General features: G+C 47.3%; 3 protein-coding genes across 3 annotated transcripts in view; 1 reads left to right on the forward strand and 2 right to left on the reverse strand.

Annotated features, from left to right (window-relative positions):
• The window catches only part of RPGRIP1L (RPGRIP1 like), a 52,019-nt gene extending 42,365 nt beyond the window's left edge, over positions 1-9,654 (forward strand). The window contains exon 22 of the mRNA XM_036402244.2: positions 8,523-9,654. Coding sequence (XP_036258137.1) covers positions 8,523-8,614 — 92 coding nt within the window. The 3' untranslated portion in view covers positions 8,615-9,654. The remainder of the gene's footprint in view (positions 1-8,522) is intronic.
• On the reverse strand, positions 193-11,941 carry LOC118698747 (uncharacterized). Its single transcript, XM_036402249.2, has 5 exons — positions 9,811-11,941; positions 3,953-4,115; positions 3,027-3,105; positions 2,215-2,308; positions 193-463 (listed from the first exon to the last, which is right to left on the reverse strand). Exons 1-5 carry the CDS (start codon positions 10,120-10,122, stop codon positions 404-406), a joined length of 708 nt encoding a protein of 235 aa, XP_036258142.1. The 5' UTR covers positions 10,123-11,941; the 3' UTR covers positions 193-403.
• Positions 11,942-12,043: 102 nt separating this feature from the next.
• On the reverse strand, positions 12,044-16,102 carry RPS4X (ribosomal protein S4 X-linked). Its single transcript, XM_036402248.2, has 7 exons — positions 16,070-16,102; positions 15,779-15,856; positions 15,073-15,253; positions 14,540-14,637; positions 13,349-13,520; positions 12,797-12,954; positions 12,044-12,204 (listed from the first exon to the last, which is right to left on the reverse strand). The coding sequence occupies exons 1-7, from the start codon at positions 16,070-16,072 to the stop codon at positions 12,103-12,105; spliced, it is 792 nt and encodes a 263-aa protein (XP_036258141.1). The 5' UTR covers positions 16,073-16,102; the 3' UTR covers positions 12,044-12,102.
• Between the last annotated feature and the right edge of the window lie 3,338 nt (positions 16,103-19,440).

Raw genomic sequence — 19,440 nt, forward strand, 5'->3', positions numbered from 1 at the left:
GCCAGACCTTGCAGTTTCAGTGGGCTCTGGTAGGGTTTTGGGGAGAACTTGTTCCCTAGGGGGCTGGTGTGCTGGGAGGGGATGCAAAGGGGGACAGCAGGGAGGGTGTGGGTCCAGCTGGACTCCATGACCCTTCTGACTCGGGATATTCTAAGTTTGTATGCATAATGCATTTCACAAATACTATGGATCTTGATCATTCCGTCTTTAATAAAGTTCAAAGATGAAAGCAAATATAATAATAAAAAATATACAGTATTAATATGTCTTTTTCTTGGGGTTTGGTTTTTTTCCCCCAGTCTTGGCCACACTGTCTTTGTCTCCTTTTATTCTCTTCAGTACTAGTCATTGTCACAACTTTGCCATCTTGTCTTTCTTTCATCCTGCTTGGTGCACTTCACAGTCACTTGGATGTGGAAAATTCAGGATAACTCCGTGCAGTCTTGAATTGTGCAGTTTGATTCTGATAGGGAGAAAAGGATAAGTCTGAAGGTACTGCTAATAAAGAAATTGTTAACCCATTGGACTCTGTACTGTATACTGCTATGCCAGAACATGGTACATTTAGAGAAATAGAAACTTGAGTTGTTTACATTGTGAAGAGGAAATTTTAAAGAACTTCATTTTGCATGCATCATGACTTAATGAATTGAAATATCAACAAACTATAAAATAACACAGAATACTTGAGAGTAAAGCTATTTTATTACAACAACTAGTATAGTTCAGAAAAGTAGACAAATTTTTCATGGCAAGGTTAGAACAGAGACAACCTGATATAATGCTAAATTGCCAGGTAGTCCTCACATAGGGTAAAGAAAGATAGTATTCCTTTCATTTCTTCATCTCTATTTGATAAATATTTGTAACTGCAGTGCCTGTTGGTACTGTAAAGCATGCACATCTGCAAGTTCTTCAAACCCGGTTAAATGAATTTTAAATTCGATGTGGAACAAAGCATTCCAACAAGGACATTGAAAGATTCCCAAGTAAGCAACCTGCCTGGCAACCTGCCAACGTAAAGTGAGGTAGATTTGTTAAGGCATACTAGTGCTGAGAGACTTCTGCTGAAGCTTCAACAAACTATCATGTGAAACACTTCAATACCATCTTCTCTGGCAAGCAGAAAATGGGATGAAGTTGGTTGTGTGTGCTGGTCTACTTCCTTGTTACTGAGGAGTAGGTTCATCAGCAAGCACAGAGGGTAAGATGGTGCACTTGAGCCTTCAAAAGGGAGTAGAGGAGATGGGCAAGTTCATACAAGTACTAGCTCTTCTCAGGGCACAGTGTGGGAAGATGGGAGGGCAGGCCCCCACCCCACAGGTGGAGAATAGATGCTCTCCATTTTTGTGCTCAGACTGCAGCCAACAAGGGTAATCTTGTACCAACAAGGGTAGTCTGATCCAGACTGCTCTCCTTCTCTAGTTCCAAGGGCTGGCCAGTCAGAATCGGTGAGGACTGTCCACAGTTGGTACCTCACGTTAAAGTTGGTACCTCACGTTAAAGGCTGAGTTTCTTCAGCCCCATCAGCCCACAGACTCATCAGATTCAGAAGCTTCATGATGTGTTTGGGGAGTAGGTTTGATGAACAGATTTCCACCTGAAGAGACCAGTTTCCCTGCTTTGTGGAATATCTCAGACAAAAGATTTAGGGTGATAATGGTCTGATGCACCAGAGTCTTGTAGAGGGGAAGTGAAGTGTGGGTTCTTGTCATCTACTGCTGTGAAAGTAAATCATGAAGGAGAGACCTACACAGGCATGTGAAGGTTTGGCCAGAAAACCTCAAACTCTTGTTTCCCAAACTTGGTGATTCACTGAGTTTTAGATTAGGTTTTAACACATTTTAAACTTCTGGTGGTCATTTCTGAATTAAGAAGAATTAAGAGGTAGCTATATGTGAAGACACTGTTGCTTGCATGGTTGTAGTCCAATGAGGTCAACTTGTCCCACCATTTGGAACACAGTGCAGGAAAGAGTTTCGTAACCTTCACTGTTTTTAGCTTTCTTAACCTATATACCTTTAAGATATTCTTGCAGGAAGAAAATAGTTTGGTTTGGTAGATTCCTGTTATTAGAGGATCCTGAAGTGTCCTAATATTGTGCTTATATAGCACATTTTGAGACCTAAAGCAAGCATTGGTTTTTGCAGGAATGCAAAATGCATTCAGCTTCATAAAAGCTCCCAAATTTTTTAACTTCTAACACTAACTCACCACCTCTTGAAAGCCAGGGTGATCATGAAGTAAACTGTTGTTCACTGGCAAAGGAGTAACAGGAAATGGAGGATTTCCAGAAAGCTCTTGATGCCTAAAGAAAAAACAAGCCAATGTACAAAGGCTGAATGTCCACCACATACTGCTGATCAGAGTACTGAGACTTAACTCTTGGGCTGTAATGGTAATATCCAAGAGGACAATTTATGTAATGGTAATGTCCAATGGTAATATCCAACAGGACTTACATGAAAAATAAAGACAAAACAAATGAAATATACCCAAAGGTTTAATTAATGAGGAATCCTCTTATGAGCATGCACAAAAGGGTACTAGATTTCACCATGGGAGTTCAGCTTAAATACTGAATCTGGGGTGTTCAGACTTCCATTATAACAGGTTTATAACTGTGCATTCATATGTATATGACAGCTGCTTGTGCATATACACACAAAAAATGCAGGTGTAAACTTGGTGGGGTTAAAAAAAGACTTGTCTGATTTTGTTCCCCAATGACTGAAAACATTGTTAGTACAAGCCCCAGGGTTCAGCATGTTCTCATGGTTCTGAATATTGCAGAAACAAATAAAGTATGGAAAATTGAATCTAACTAATCATCTGGTAAGCTTAACAACCAAACATTATAATTAACTGCAGCCTGTCACAAGCCCTCGGTAAGGATGCAATAGCAAGATGCTGTTTCAATGAAAAACCTTGAAATTGCTCTTTGCTCTACCACATCAACTCACTTTCTTTATACAATTTTTTTAAAATTATGATCATAAGGTTCATTCACAGGCGATCTTTGTTACCTGTCTGCAGGAGACTCTAAGTCAATATAGTGTTCAAAACCGTCTGTACAACTGTCTGGTTGTGGTGAGGGAGAACTCCCTGGAAATAAGAAAAGAGCATAATGACTATTCAGTTATGACAATTCAATTAACCAGTTAAAAACCACAGAAAGTGTTTTGTGTCATCTGTAGTCTCCTAGTAGATCGAAGATAGTATACAAAGGTATGGTGCCATTTTATGGCAGATAATCAATAGCATCACCTTACAGCTTGAAAATGTTCATTTCTCATTTATTCACTTAGAGAAGCAAAATTCAGGGTTGTTGAAATAACCAAGAACAATATCGTCACCCAGTTACAGACACAAGAGATGCTTCTGATTTTAAGAACCACAGACATTCTGCTTAAACCCAGCAAATGCTCTGTAGAGCCTTTGAAGGAAGCAGTAGCACTGAAGGAATGTGAGTCCTTAATGTCTGGGTTGCAAACGATGCCTGATTAAGAATATAATATAAACTACAATCTCTTACCTTTAAAACAAAAGCACTGAAAACTCTGTGGCTTTAGTCTAAAAATTATCCAAGAGTTCAATAGTGGCTGGCCATACTGAATCAATTTTTTCTGTCAGACTGCAAGGCAAAGTTACACCCCAATTCCTAAATGTAATCTGGCATGAAAACCTGGATTGCTGTTTTCCATACAGCAGTGTCTGACACAGCTTGCAAGTTATGATGTTCTGAACCAATCTATTGTATTCTCTTAGCAAACAAAAAAATACAAAGACTGAATCTTTCCCTATGTAAAAGCCACAGGAAGTCTTTGTTTCTTAACAAAAAAATTAATTTTCCAACTACAAATTTTTATCTTTGTAAAAGGCTTTAGGATTCAAAACTGTTCTTAAGAAAATATAAACATTTACACTTTACCATTAGGACTACAAAACATACCCCTCCAATACTGCACGGTAATTGGTCTTCCATACAAACAGATTCCATCCAGCAGAGCTTTTGCATAAGGCACTGATACTTTGTGTTTAAAGCAGACATATCCAAAAGACTTAGGTTTTCCTTCTTTGTCCTCACAAATCATCACTTTGGTTAATGGTCCAGCCTGAAAGAAATTTCTATTATTTAGGAGGAACTGACACTTTGACACTGTTTTGAATATTTAATTATTTCTCTTCAGCCGTAGTCAGAAACTGTAAGTTTCTTACTTTGAAAATGTCTCTCCACATTCCCAAAGCTCAAATTTGGAGCCTTCTACAAACAAAAATCAGCTCCAAAAATGTTAAAAGGGAACCAAGCATCAATTCCTGTTTAATCTTTCATAACCAGAATTTTTATTATTTTTAGAATACCGTACCATAATAATTAGTTTCCCAAAGGGGAAGAATAATTTGCTGACTCCATAGCAAAAGTTACCTTCCAGTTCATAAATAAAAATATTAATAGTTTAGAAGTAGCAGTAGTTACGTGCTCATCATTTGATGGAGGGGAAGAGCTAGAGGTCAGGGATGTATGTTCAGGACTATGCCATAGCAGGAATATTGAACTGGATATTTTCAATGATAGGGCAAGACTAAAATGAGAAGCATAGGCTGTTGCAGCAAAAGGGAGTGAAAACAAGATAAAACAAGGGAAAGACAAGTTACTGGGATGACCTAACGACCCAGATAAAAGCTGGGAGTTGGATGGCTGTTGCAGATTATGCAGAAGAATAATGCAAAACTGTGTTCTAAGACCATCTTTATCACTTTTACATTTTGTCTTGTATTATTTATGTCCCCTAAGAAGATAAACTTCTTAAGCTCATATTTACAGTTTACAGTTATACAGCAGACTACTTTTTAATCTTGAAAACAGGCAGGAATTAAGCACGGGCTTCAAACAGGTCCAACTATTTTGTGTTTCTACACTGTTACTGAAAGGTCAGGGTTTGAAGGGACCTCTGGAGAGCATGTTGTCCAGCTTTCCTAACTGAACATCCCGCTGGTCGAATTTTTCTTCTCGAGCATTAGAACAGCATTTTGATATATAAGGGTACCCGTCTGCTACCTGCAGGAAGAGCTCGTAGAGGATCTCCTCCCTGACCCGGCTCTCCAAGTTCCCCACGAGCAGAGTCTGCTCCGCCGCCTCGGCCCGCCCCAGGGATGACATAAAGCCTGTGGGAGCCCTGCGGGAATGCGAGAAGAGCGTCCCAGCTGCGGGGAAGCTGCACTCGGTGTGAGGGGCCGGGCCGGCTCTTGGCAACACGGGAACGCGGGAAGGCAGGTGTCGCGTCTGTTTGTGACACCACCCCCAACATCTGTGACACCGTACTTAATCGTTCGGTGTGTAGTAATGATGGTAAATACAAACATGAAGGTTTTCTCCTGTATTTTTGCCACTGAATCTTAAGTTCTAGCAGGGCTAACTGGTGCAAAACAAAGTGACCAACCCTGAAAAACAGTCCACCTTCTCAGACTAGTATTCACAAGTGTGTTCACACCATCCACTCCTGCTATTACCATTGCAATGGGCCCTTACTGTAGAAGAAGCTGCAAACAGAGCAAGTGCTCAGCTCAGGAGCAAAGAGAGAGGGTTTTATCAGATAGAAATCCATGCCAGCCTTACAGAAAACCTATTTCTGCACTGTGTTACAATGTTGGCTGATATAAACAGGCGAAATGAGGCCAAGATCTTTTAAAAGGCTTGGGCCTGTTTATTAAAAATCAAGACAACTGAAGATGAGACCTCAGGGTAAGACTGGGGCCTAGGTGGCAAGTCAGAGATACAAACTAACAAACTCTGTCCAACACAGGGTGCTTCCTTGGACACGAGTTTCGAAGAAAGACGCCAGGTGCAGTGCTTTCAATCCACTTGTTGATCGGTCCTTTTCCTGGTTGCTGGTTGGTCCACAAGATAGTGCATTCTTGGCCAGTTATTCTAGAATTCTGAGGCTTCATTGGCTGACTAGTCTTCCAATCATAGTTCATATTAATGTCATCATCTCATGAGGTAGCTTTCTAGAAAATTCCCCCACTCATTTCACCCCCCCCCCTCTAGTGGGCACACATTTATACTACAGTACATTTAACTCTATGTTATTACTTCATAACTTACTACATAAATTAGGTATGACAATCTATTCAATTAATTAACAATTCAGAATAAAATTACATCATTAACAATTCATAACCCTGCCTACAATAGCCCACTTTATTTATAACATCGGCTTTGTGAAATATAAAGCTGTGATTCGTATCAGGTACAAACAGGTGACATGGGTATTTGTGAGTGCGAAATGTGTGGACGCGGACAATGGGAGAGCTGTGAATTCTAACAATAACTGAGGAAAATAAAGCACGGGAAAAGGCCTTTGAACCTATCTTTTGTTTGCAATTAACCCCGGTTGATTTAGGAGCATTGGAATTAAAGCGTTAAGGATGTTGCTTTTTGCTTGCAGTTAATCCATAAAGAGCTCTGCAATAATAACCTTTTGAAGTATAATTTTAGAATATTACTTATATCCTTGAAACTATAGCTTTAGAATATATATAAAGGAAATATGCTTATCTCACGCCTTATTGAAGCAGAGAAAAACAGCTTGAGAAAGGAAGATGAATATCACCTCAAGGATTTATGGTTTTGACCAAAGGGAAGCTGGACATCACTGTGATTAGATTTATAGTCTCTGCAATTAAAAGGTGGAGCCACATCTGGGGAGCTGGATTCCACCAGATGGGATTCGTCTTTCTTCTTTCGGAAACTGGACCGCCACCATCTGGGATACTCCTTTGAGATACATCCTGAGAGAAACTAAGATCACAATAGTGTATAGAATTGTGATGTAATAATTTGTAAAAGAAATTGCTGATGAGTAAAAATTGGAAATAGAAACTGCTGAAAAAGCTCATGAGTACCCCTATAAATACCTGTAACCCTCAACTATCGGTGTGCAGTTGGAGGGAAAACTTCCCCCACTACCCAGCACTGTATTGCTCATACTTTACCATATTAAATAATAAATTGATTGCTGCTTGAATATTGGCCTAGTCAAGCTTCTTATTCATAACAGCTTGAACAGCGGAGTGATTTTAAACCATGGAGGAACAACGGACTGACCTAATCTCTGGAATAAATTGCTAGAGTTGTCCAGTCACAGCTCGGCAAATGAACAGAGACTTTTGCTCCTGATGAGCTTCCAAAGGCAGCTGGTCACAGGCAGAAAGCTGGGGAAAAGAGTGTACCCAAAGCCATAGGAGCAGCGCCTGGGCAAGGGAGCAGAACTCACGGCACACTGAGAATTCCTGATCCAAACTTTTGTTATAAGTACATATTATGTCGTTGGCTTTTCACAAATACTAGGATGAATGTTATATGCAAAATGTTAAAATAACTTTGCTTTTATTTCTGCTATTAACAAAAACGTAGACATAGTAGTAGTGGTAGCTGATAGCTATGGGTGAACTCTCTGTTTGGTCGGGATAACATCCAGTGAATATGTAATGAGGACCCTGCTATTGATATGCCAACTATCAGCATCTGCGATCCGAAGAAAGTATGGACAAAGGCCCAAACTGGAAGTGACAAGGAGGAGCCAAAACCACATTCAAGAAACACACATGTGCTAAAAAGGCAGACCCGAGGAGAGGCCATGTTAAATGGTTCCTGGAAAATGTAAACTAGTTTATGGATATGCATGAGGGTCTATGAATATGCAACAGGTTGTGAAAACTGCATATTTTATGATTGGCTTTTTGCAAATATTAAAATAAATATTATATGTGTTATGTTAGAAAGTTATGCTGTATTAATTTTCTAAAGTAGTGTGTTAAATATAGTTTGAGGTTATAATATAACGTTAAAATAGAAACTATGCTACGTAAGATACTTTTTAAGTAGCTCAAGAAAGAGATGAGATAATCAAGAAATTCTTTGCACAGAGATAACAGCAACAAAACACTAAAATCCAAGAGACAGAATTATTGTCTCCTTATCGTGAAAAACTAGTCTCCTAGCAGACTTCATGGAGTCTGAAATGATTTACAAGACGAAGGGGGGGAATTTGAATTATAACCAGAAAACACCCTTTGTTTGAAAAGAGTTTTTGAATCATGTATGAGATGTATGAATAGGCAACAGGCTATTGTTTTTAAGAGTTAATCCTTTGTTAGAAAGCCATGCTTTTTTAGGAAAGCATCTGAATGTTCGTATTCTTTGCTCTTATTGTCCTTTATTGTCCTAACTCTGATTGTCCAAATTCTTATTGCTCTAATTTGTGTTACTATTTTTATGATCATTTTATTACTGTTAAACTTTTAAAATTTCAAAACAAGTGATTGGCATATTTCACAAGGTTGATATAATGGAAAAGGTATTGAAGGGGTATCCCCGAAGGTGATGGAATGCTTTTGGCTGAGTGCTAAGATGCACCCTTTAATCTTTGCTTTACTCTCTTTGTCTCCCATTGTCTTTCATTAAACTCTTTAAATTTTCACAGGAGAGTGAACGTGTTTTTCACACTTTCTTCTTGTAGAAACACCAGATCAATCACTAACACTACCAGTCGTATGCTGTTGTGAGCATCAGCCTGAGCATCTTTGGTTCTCTGTAGTGATGGCACACTGAGCCCCTCCCAGACAATTGGGCATGAAGCAGCAGGTGTCTCCAAGCTCCTATTAACCTGCAAACACTGCCAAAGGGCATCAGCTGAGACAACAGGAGGCCCACCTGCACCTCTGCATCTCCCTGCTTGACAGGCCCAGGCTGGGCTGAGAACTGCGATGACCACAGAGCCAGCAGGAAGTCTCAGGCACAAAGGGACACAGGAAGCAGAATAGCAAATCTATAGGAGCTGTTTCTGGCAGACTGGGCTTGAGTTGCACCAGGGTGAAAAATTAGAGCAATGATTTGGTTAACGAGCTGCATTGCCAAGTACTACCTGAGCCCAACTGCTTGTCAGACAGACTATTTCACCTCTGTGGATCAAAATAAAAAAGCCTTGACTCATCAGTAGCCTCAGGGAAAAAATGTGAATTGAGCATATGAAATGCAGAGCATCAACTCAATACCTGGGTGTGAAAAATGCATATTTTATGACTGGCTTCTCCCAAATATTAAAATGAATATTATATGTGTTGTGTTAGAAAGTAATGCTGTATTAATTCTCTTAAGTAGTGTGTTAAATATAGTTTTAGCTTATAAAAATTGTTAAAATAGAAACTATGCTATGTAGGATACTTTTTTTAGAGAAAGGACTCGAAGCAAGATAGCAGCCACAGGACACCTAAATCTTTCAGAGAAAAAGAATTTATGGCCCTCTTATCAGAAGAAACGAACTTCTTCTCGCCTCAAAGGCGCTGTTAGGATTCTTAGGAAGAAGTTGACAATGACCAGACAGAATCCTGTATTTGAATGGAATTTGTGCCTCATGTATGAAGTGTATGAATATGCAACAGGCTATTGCTTTTAAGGGTTAATCCTTTGTTAACGGGTGTCCTGTTTCGGGCTCGTGCTGCCCAGAAAAAGGTACCCGGACATCCGTAACTCTTTGTGTTTGTTGTCTCATACTGTCCTAATTCAAATTGTTCAAATTATTAATACTCTAATTGTATTACTATTTTTATAACCTTTTTATTACTATTAAACTTTTAAAATTTTAAAAACAAGTGATTGGCGTTTTTCACACCAAACAAGCCCCAGGCGGGTGCAGTCACTGGCATCATTGCCTGGGGATGCTTCGGGGAAGAATGGACATGTAGACGCTCAGCTGCGGCCTCTGGCAAAGGGAAAGAAGCAGCAGCGACTGTTATTACCGTAGATACCTTGCACGAATCCCTCCTTCTGCAGGGGCTTCTGGGGGACACCTCGACGGCCAACCTGCCGCGTGGGGTGGCTAGTGGACACAGGGCAGGTTTCAGGGGCGATGCTGGAGCAGAGGCAGTGGCACAAGGCGAACAGGGTCGGTCGAGAGGCTCAAGGGAGCTCTGGCCACATGGAGAGACACCTAGCTCTGGCCTCGGGATGTGGCCGCCTCCGCCCGGGCCGGCAGCCGCGGCGGTGGGCTGCAGCTTCTTCCCCGCCATCCCGGGCGGCCCCAAGGCGGCTCTTCCGCACTCGCTGAGGCTTTCTGTCATCTCACCGCTGCAACCGCCCGGCCCACGCTCTGCCACGCCGCTCCCAAATACCCGCGCGGGCACCAGGCCCGGCGGCCGCGAGGGGCACTCAAACGTTGGGCGGCAGCAGCATTCCGACGGTACCGGCGCCGCAGTTCCGCGCTTTGTACTCCGAGAGGCGCCGACATGCTCCCCGTGGGACGGCAGCGGAGCGTCCTTACCGGGAGGCGGCTCCCACCGCGGTCCCGCACACGCGGGTTTCGCTGTGTACTTGCAGTGCGGCAGTTTGGCCAGGGGGTGGCAGCAGGGAGAAACCCCCTTTTTCGGTCAACGCGCATTCGCGGCTTTCTTGGCTGCAGGAGCAGCTACTGACCGGACGGTGGCGCCTCGGCGGGGCCCCGGCCCGGGGAGCCCCGCGGGGCCGCCGTGTGGGGGACAGAGACCGGAAGGTCACAGCCGAGGAGCGGGGAAAAGACACGGAGGGAGGCGGGGAGATGCACGAGAAACACAGAGAGATGACATACATCAGATCCACCCGCGATAATGCTCAGCAGACAGTTCATTTGGGATAACCCACACAAAGCAACCTCATCTGGTTAACTGACCCGCACTGGATAATCCATTGCAATACCCACCCCCAAACTGCACACACTTCACCCCGAATTTTCCCACCTGTTGGTTTCATTGCCATTTTGGAGTTTTTGCTAGTATAACAACTGGGTTTTACTTTCCCAAATATTCAATTTGGCTATTTTCTAAAGCTTTTTCACAACACAAAAACTAAGTGACTTTTGCTTTTGGCTCTGTGCATGAAAATGTGGGGATTTTCTCCACATTTCTGGCTGCTCACATCTGTGCATCACAGGACAGCCCAAGCACCAAGCCCACTGCCAGCACCATGAAAGACCCTGGAGATGCTGCTGTGAGCCTGCACAGCATCCAGAGGGAGCAGCACAGCAACACTCGAGGGAACATGGGCAGTGCCACAAGCATTCAGCTTTCCTGAGCCTATCAGAATACAGCTGGCTGCAGACACTTCACGAGGCTCAATTACATTTCACCACGGACACCTGATGAAGCTGATAAAAGATGCCAGTTTTGCAATCGTGCACATCTGTGCCCCATCCATCTTGGAAGACAGGTGCTCACAACGCTGACACAGGCAGTGGGAGAGGCCCCAGGACTCCTCTTCCCCAGGCTGAGCAGATCAGAGGTTGTGCCCTCAGCCTCTTCTATGCCTCCATCGCTCCAGCTTTTCCACTGGCCTTACTCCAGTGCCCAGACTTGCCTGGATCTGATGGCCCCAGTCTGTACACCATGCCCAGGCACAGCCTCCCCTTCCCTACAATGCCTCCTTCACCCTTCCTGGCACAGCCCAGTGTAACTGGGCCTTCCTGACTGGGCACACTGCCCACACCAGCCCACCTTGTCCTCCAGGGCCATTCCCAAAGCCACCACCAGTCCCCAGCTCCTTGGCTCCTGAAGGCCAGGCTGATGGTCAGTGTCTCCAGCAGCCCATTCCCCTCCTGCTTAGGCCAGGCTGTCCGTGTGATCACTTGCACCCTCCACCTCCACAGAAAAGACACGGAGGAGCAGCCCCACTTGGGATACTTAGTGCCAACACCCTTGAAGCCAACAAAGCTGGGGTAGCCCCTCAGTAGCTCCTCGAACTGATCTGGCACTACTGTCTACAGGAGAGCCCAGCTAGCTCTCCCCATATCCTTGCTCCTCCTGCACATCCAGAAGCATTTGTGCCAGCACCTTCCCAGGAACAGACAGAGCAGTCTGAAGGCTCTCCCACCCTTCCTCCTTGCCTTTCTGGAATAAGGCTGTGGTACTTGCTCAGACTGACAGGAGAAGCAGGACCTTCTGGGGAGCAGGGCCTGGCACTGGCAGCATGGCTCCCCACCCTAGCCCCAGGACACTCCCCAGCAGTCAGAGCCATGTAGTAAACAGTTTAATTAACACACTGACAGCACCAGAGCCAGCCTGAGCTGGACTTTATCCGCTGCTCTGCTTGGCCGCCAGCCTCTTGTCTCTCTCTTCAGCAATGGTCAGGCGGATGCCCTTTCCACGGGGCAAGGAGATCCATGGCTTGTTGCCCTGCAGCAAGGGAGAAGAAACCACTTCACATCAGGAAACCCAGATAGCAACACAGCTCTCTCTCTCTAAAGGGGAAAGAAGCACAAGCCCACCCCTGCTCATACTGGGTCAGGTAAATGTGGTGATGGCACTGGTGCAGCAGAGGCCCCTAAGGAAGGCGCCAAGGATGTACAGATCTACAGCTGCCTTTCAGTCACATCCATGAAGAATGCGCTTCAGCCAAAACCAAAACGCTGCCCCTCCATAACCTGAACAAAGAACCTTCAGGGATGGGAAAACAGCAGAGGCTTTCTGGGGGGCACTTGGAGTCACAGCAGCTGCTCAGATCACACCAAGTCTGAGCACTGCTCAGCCCCCAGCTCTCAGGTTTCAGGGCTGCTTCTTGAAAACACAGTCACTGCTAAAGTTGCAAATGCTTCTTCCCCTTCCCAGAGCAGGAAAAAATACAGGGAGTCAAGTCAGAACTGAGGCCAGCATTGAAGCTCCACTGTGTGGGAAGACAGCTGCCCAAGGAAACAGCAAGGCTCTTTGTCTCAGCCAGCAGCCCCTCACAAGAAGAGAACCCCCCCACTTGGTGCCCCCACAGCCTTACTTTGCCAATAACAAAGATGTTGGACAGCCGGGTGGCAAAGCTGTTGCCGTTGGCATCCTTCACATGAACCACATCAAACGACCCAGGGTGCCTCTCCCGGTTGGTGATCACCCCAATACGGCCCAAGTTTGCACCGCCGGTCACCATGCACAGGTTACCTGAGTAAGGGAATAGAGGTGTGACAAGAGCTGGCACCAAGTGCTGTGAAGTCCTTCCACTTGGGCTCTGCCCACTACCAAACATTCCCATCCCACCCGTGCTAGCAATGCTCACAGCTCTGTGGCTGAAACTGTCTCTCACCACCAAGAGACAAGCTGAAGCACCTCTCCACCAGCTCGCTGCTTCTACCTGGTGCCTCAGAACAGCCAAGTCCCTGTGAAATGCTTCCCACTGCAGGAAGAATCCCCTGCTCCAGCGTCAGGTGGACATGCTCCTGGGAAACAAACCCCTTCCCAAGGCTGACACCGCTGCTTCTCTATTTCAGTGCAAATATGCCTAGCATTTAACTTAGACTGCTCTCCACGGTGGGGAAGGGTACAATGCAAGACCTACCTGTGTCAAACTTAATGAAGTCTGTGATCTTGCCTGTCTCCAAGTCAATCTGGACCGTATCATTCACCTTGATGAGGGGGTCTGGATAGCGGATAGTGCGGGCATCATGAGTGACCAAGTGAGGGATTCCTTTGGTGCCCACAAAGATCTTCCTCACCTTGCACAGCTTGTACTGCAAACAAAACCCAACATCTCTCAGCTGAGGCAGCAAGCAGTACCTTGGACTAGTGAACTCTTGTACTGCAAAGAGCCACCAGCCAGCAGAACACCCAGACACTCAGGGCTTACAACATGAGCCCACGGAGTGACTTGTCCAGCTCCCTGCCTCAGTAACTACTTTTGAACAGCTGCCATGCAGCTCTGCTACGGCCCCACCCCAAAACACCTTTGCTGTTGGGATTAGCAGCCTACCTTGAGCTTCAGCCTCCTCACAAACACTGGCTGCACTTTCACAGCCAAGTCTTTACCAGGACAGTTCCCTTATTTTTCCTCAAAGCCCATGGCACACAACAGAGACAGAGGCTGCATTTCTCCAGGACTGAACAGAGATCTGTCCCCTCAAGGGCACTGATTTCCCTCCTGCCTATTACCCTAACTCCCTCACAGCCTCTCTGGACCTCACAGATCAACACTGAGTAGTCATCAGAGAAGTACATCACAAAGAGAACTACACCACAGTTGGCTCCAGCACAGCCAGCTCTGCCATCCACACAGCTGCGTGCCTGCACAGCCTGCTTGAAAGAAGGAGATGCAAACCAGAGAGCGGCATTGCAGCTGAGGAACACCATGCCTGGGTTAAGGGATGCATGAGGAAGTTGCTCCCCAGCATCTGGGGTGAGTATGTAGTTTTGTTGCTCTGGGAAGAAGTTCAAGGCTTTAATGCCACAGACAGTTCCATGTTTCTAGTCACTGTTAGCTGGCAAAGCCAAGATTCCCCTCTACCCCAAAACTCTCTGATGCCAACAGCATCATCTCCGGGACCAGACAATGACCCTACAGCCATCTGTGAACTACTTCTATGTAACAAAGAGATCTTCACTCCAACTCTGAGCGCCCCAATCTCAAGTGCAGCATGGCCTCAACTGTCAGAGAAGAGAGACATCAGCTCTCATTCAGGAGATACCAAAGAGGAAGCACTGCCCCAACCAAACCCAACTGGGCCCACCCTTACACCACAACAAAGCTCCTCACCTTGGCCTCCTCAGGTGTGATGCGGTGAACAGCAAACCGACCCTTGGTATCATACACCAGGCGGAAATGCTCACCTGTCTTCTCAATGCTGATGACATCTGATTGCAGACAGGGAAATATAACAGCAGCTGTTACCAGCTCATTACCCAAGACCCTTACTTGGGATGAAGTTCACGTTTAAAAAGAAACAGAAACTGCTGAACAACACTTAGGGTGTGACTGATGAGGCTGGGATTCACCCTTGAGCAAAGGCTCACATCTTTTGCACCAACAGATTGCAAATTAGCAAAAACTGCTGAAGGCTGGAATCTGAACAGCAACATACTCAGGTCAAGTAGGCACTTTCAGGCTACAAGTATATGACTGTGGTACTCACTGGAGTGCACAATTCCAAACTAAGCAACCACTGCTTATACATATCTTTCTTTCAACTCCAGCAGGGAAACCTTACCCCTCAAATAATGCCAGCCCCACAAAACACTCTCCTGCCAGTGTAGAAGAGCTGCCTAAGAAATTGCCCCAACCCTACTCACCCATGAAGCCTGCAGGGTAGGTGATGTCGGTGCGGACTTTGCCATCTATCTTGATGAACCTCTGCATGCAGATCTTCTTGACCTCATCTCCCGTCAGAGCATACTTCAGCCGGTTGCGCAGGAAGATGATAAGGGGAAGGCACTCCCTCAGTTTGTGTGGGCCTGTTGATGGGCGGGGAGCCTGCCGACAGAAAGTTTCTGCTGGAGGCTCAAGCAGCATCAACCACCCCAGAGAAGGAAACCATAGCGCCAAGAGCTCCCGCAAGACCACGGAAGGGCAGCAGCACAAAGCGCAGCTGCCACACAGGCAGCGACCGGCTGAAGCTCTCTGTTCTTGGTATTCACAGTAGTTTCCCCGAAGTCCTGCCAGCCTCACAGAGCACAGCCCCCAACAGAGCACAACCATCCATCTCAACTCGGAGGTGGAAAAGCACAATAGGCAGACTAAAAAAGAACATTCAACGACCCCATCACATCCTCTGCAAACGGGGGAACACGAAAGCTATTCACAAAGACCCTAACGCTAAACAAACACCTCCTGCCGTGTCCAACTGCCCTTGTTCGCCGCTCGCCCCCACGCAGCACCCGAACACTTCTCCTGATGTGACTGCGGCTGCCACGACCCCGGGCCCCACCTCCGACCCCAGACTCAACCCCAAACCTACGCCCGACCCCAGCTTTAACCCCAAACAAGGCCCGCACTCACGAAGACGCCCGTCAGCTTGTCCAACATCCAGTGCTTAGGTGCAGCCACGCGCTTCAGATGCTTCTTGGGGCCGCGGGCCTACAGGACGGGACGTGTTAAAGGGTGTGTTACGGGCCGCCGCCAGGCGCTGCCCCCCCAGCCATCCCTCCCCGGCTCCCTCCAACTCCCGTCCCCCGGACCCAAGTGCCGGGCTCCCTCCCCCGTTTTTCGCCCAGGGAGGGTGGCCACAGCCCGCGGTGAGCGGCGGATGGCGGCGGATGGCGGCGGGGAGCCGCGCCACCGCGCTCTCACCATGGCTGCGCTCTGCCGAGAAAGGACGGGTGCTTCCGGCCCGCCGCGGAAGTACAAAGCATGGCGGCAGCGACATGCTTCCCCCTGGCGGCTCGGATGTCCAGAGCCGCTCGCGAGGTGACAGATCGGGACGGCTTGTCCTTTCCCGGCGAACCTGACGGGGACACCCCGATCCGGGACACGGCTGTCCGGGACCCCCTGCTCCTAGCCGGGTACTGTGGTCATCCTGGTCATCGCTGATGGCATGGGACAGCCCGCTACGTTCTGGTCCTGCTGTCTGGGAGAGCCGAGCCAGGGGTAACACCTGTGCCCGGACCTCTCCCTGCCCACACCTGCCCTCCCCACACCTGCGTCTCCCCCCTGCCACGGCCCCTCCCAGGGTAGAGCTGGGACCCCACGCAGCCCCCAAACCTGATGCTGGGCCTTAGCGCCAAGTGGTCCCAGCTGCCCTCCCAAAGGCGGCGGCAGACGTGTCCCCACAGTGCTCCGGGAGTCCCCGGGACAGTCCCAGGCTCCCGCATCCTGCCAGGCACCCCGGTGAGTGCAACAGCCCCACACCTAGCACGTCTCCACAGCATCGCTCCCGTAGCAGGGTGTGGCTGGGACAGAGGTCCCATTCCCCCAGGGTGACTCTGTCACCGAAAACGGCGGGATAAATGAAACTCTACGTTTAGATTAGAGAGCAGTATTACTTTATTCACAGTGCTGGGTGAATAGAGGGAGCTCCACCTATGATACACACTTGCAACTTACACACTTTGCACACTTCCAAAAGTTTTCATTATTTATGCACTTTAGCAAAGCAATTAATGTTCATTTGCTGTAAAATACATAGTTCTCTTCATTGATTAGTATTTTATCTTCTACTGGTTACAGATTTCTTACTTCTCATGCTCATTAGCCTACATTTTCAGTCTTGTTATGATCTGTGAAAAATCTGTTGACTCTCCTGTGAAAATTTAAAAAGTTTAATAAAGGACAGTAAGAGACAAGGACCACAGAGCAAAGGTTATTTCGGCCAGGTGCATCTTGGCACTTAGCCAAGACCACACAGTTATCTTCAGGGATACCCCTCAAATACCTTTTCCATTACATCAGCCTGTTACTCATTCATAGACCCTTATGCATAGTAAATTTTCCCCCCAAACTAGTTTACATGTTCCAAGAATTGTTTAGCATGGCTCCTCCTTGTGTCTGCCTTTTTAGAGCATGCAGATTCTTTGCTTGTGGTTTTAATCCATTCTTATCATCTCCTGTTTTGGGTGAGTGCTGATAGTTGGCATATCTGTAGCAGGTGTCCTCATCCTGTGTTCACTGGATGTTATTTCATACAAGCAGGCATTTTAACACAAGCATAGCTATTTCACTACTATGTCTAAGCTTAATTAACAACAGAAATAAAAACAATATATTTGTTAGAAAGTTACTTTAACATCACACATATAAATCTATTTTAGTATTTGTGAAAAGCCAATATTATAATATGTATCTATAACATTATCTTATTATCTTTTTCCCAGATAAGACAATTGCTGAATTGTCTTTGTTAGTTTCTTTATCTCTGGGTTATGCAAAATGTTCTTGCAGACTGTAAATTCTGCATTCCGTGAGTCCAGTTTCAGCACTATGTCTCTCCCATGCTTAGTCCAATGAAGTGTATCAAAGTTGGTTTAGCAAAACTTAAAAGTTTTAGTAATTTTCCTGACCTGCGTTCCCACAATAGCAGTTTATGACTAACCTTGCTAAGTGCTTGGCTACGGTGGAAAATTACACTGTTCATGATTGATTAAAACAATTCATTAAAAATTTTAACTAGAAGTTACTAGGAAAGTTGTATAATTTTCAACAACAGGATGGGAACATCATAAGCCGAGAAGACACACTGGAGCTTTGGGGCGCCCACCCTCCTTCCATCAAGGGCTGCTTCACGCAATGTCCTTCGCCGAAATGGACAAGGGGCACAGCCGCGGGAACAACGATCCTTCCGGATTCTATTACACGGCGGCTGGAGACCCTCGCCCGTCGGGCCCACAGCGACGCCTGCGCGTTATGGGGCAGGCAGCGCGACCGCCGCTCCTTCTCCCGCCCCGTCCCACACTCGGCCGGGTGCCGAGCGTTCTCCGCTCCCGCTGCGCTGGTGCCCGGGGCAGCCGGGACGCTGCTCGCTGGTGGGGTGAGGTAGGAGGCCCCCGCCCCAGCCGCGCTCCGGCCGGCAGGTCCGACTGGGAGTCTAGCTCGTGGTGACCGAGCCAGAGCTCCGGCAGCTCGTCCGCCCTGTTGAGGCCAAGCTCCACCACCAGCGACCTGAGCACCTTGTCCCTCGGGTCCGAGTCGATGAGGCCGGGGCCAGCGGCCTGGAGGGGGCGGCTCCCCGCGCCCCGCGGCTGCGTCCCCAAGCCCCAGGCGAGCGGCGAGCCGGGCTCCGTGGGGCTCCAGAGTCTCCCCGGGGCGCGGTTCTGGACGTGGAATTTCTGCAGGCACAAGATGACCCACAAGGCGGTTGGGACCCGCCTTGGAGGGCCACAGGGGCGGGGAGCAGGCGGAGTCCCTACCGCCGGCATCTCTTCGGCCCCGAAAGGGCAGCAGCGCAGGATCGCCACCACGAGAGGTCCTTCGTGCCCCGGGGAGGGGACTGTCAACAGCTCATCTCCGGCGTCCACGAGGACACTGCAGCGTTCAGAGGAGCGCGGGCTGCCCCAGGCGGGTCGGGTACAGCGACGTACCCGGACAGGGAGGGACTGGAACGGCGCTCCGGCTTACCCCCCTCCCGTTGAGTGGGCGGCAAGACGGGCATCCCACTCTGGATGGGGGATGTGGGGATTTCCACCCAAGAGGCATCTCACCTAAAAGCCACAACCTTTGACACTTGTGGGATTTCCTATTGTTTATTTTCCCAACTGTGTTCCTGAAACAGCTCCCACAGCTCTCACAAGGGCAGTCTACCTGCTGTGAGGACAGAGCACATGGGGCCCTGAGGTGGGTCAGAGGCAGCAGTTGGCCAGCTTCTCTGTTCCCTCATTCCTCACATTTTCCCCTGGATGGGCAGTCCCAAATCCTGACATCTCTCAGGGCACCAGCCTCCTGCCAGCAGTCACCACACAAGACTGGTCTCACCACACAGCACACCACACCAGGTGCCAGGGGTACATGGAAGCAGGCAAGGGGTCAGGAGTCATGGGAGCCACATCCTGCTGACCTGTCTCCACACCAGACTTCCTGTTGTTTCGATCAGCAGTGAAAAACAACAGAGCAAGAAACAAAGCCAAGGCCAGGCTGGGAACCCATTTGTCTTGCTGTTTCTTCCAGCATAATCTAATTAAAGCCACAGGAAATGTGCTTTCCTACAGTGACTAGGCATCTTTATAAAAAAC

This window comes from Molothrus ater, chromosome 14 (genome assembly GCF_012460135.2).
Source record: "Molothrus ater isolate BHLD 08-10-18 breed brown headed cowbird chromosome 14, BPBGC_Mater_1.1, whole genome shotgun sequence".
In the NCBI taxonomy this organism is placed as follows: Eukaryota; Metazoa; Chordata; class Aves; order Passeriformes; family Icteridae; genus Molothrus; species Molothrus ater.

Bases quoted from the DNA above. Each gene is read 5' to 3' on its own strand.
- RPS4X (XM_036402248.2), bottom strand. The intron at 14,638-15,072 runs GTGAGTAGGGTT...GTCTGCAATCAG, and splicing joins CTACCCTGCAGGCTTCATGG to ATGTCATCAGCATTGAGAAG. The intron at 12,205-12,796 runs GTAAGGCTGTGG...CCCTTGCTGCAG, and splicing joins ACATCTTTGTTATTGGCAAA to GGCAACAAGCCATGGATCTC.
- LOC118698747 (XM_036402249.2), bottom strand. From the start codon at position 10,122: ATGACAGAAAGCCTCAGCGAGTGCGGAAGAGCCGCCTTGGGGCCGCCC. The intron at 3,106-3,952 runs GTATGTTTTGTA...TCTTATTTCCAG, and splicing joins TACCGTGCAGTATTGGAGGG to GGAGTTCTCCCTCACCACAA. The intron at 2,309-3,026 runs GTAACAAAGATC...TTTTTTCTTTAG, and splicing joins TTAGAGTCTCCTGCAGACAG to GCATCAAGAGCTTTCTGGAA.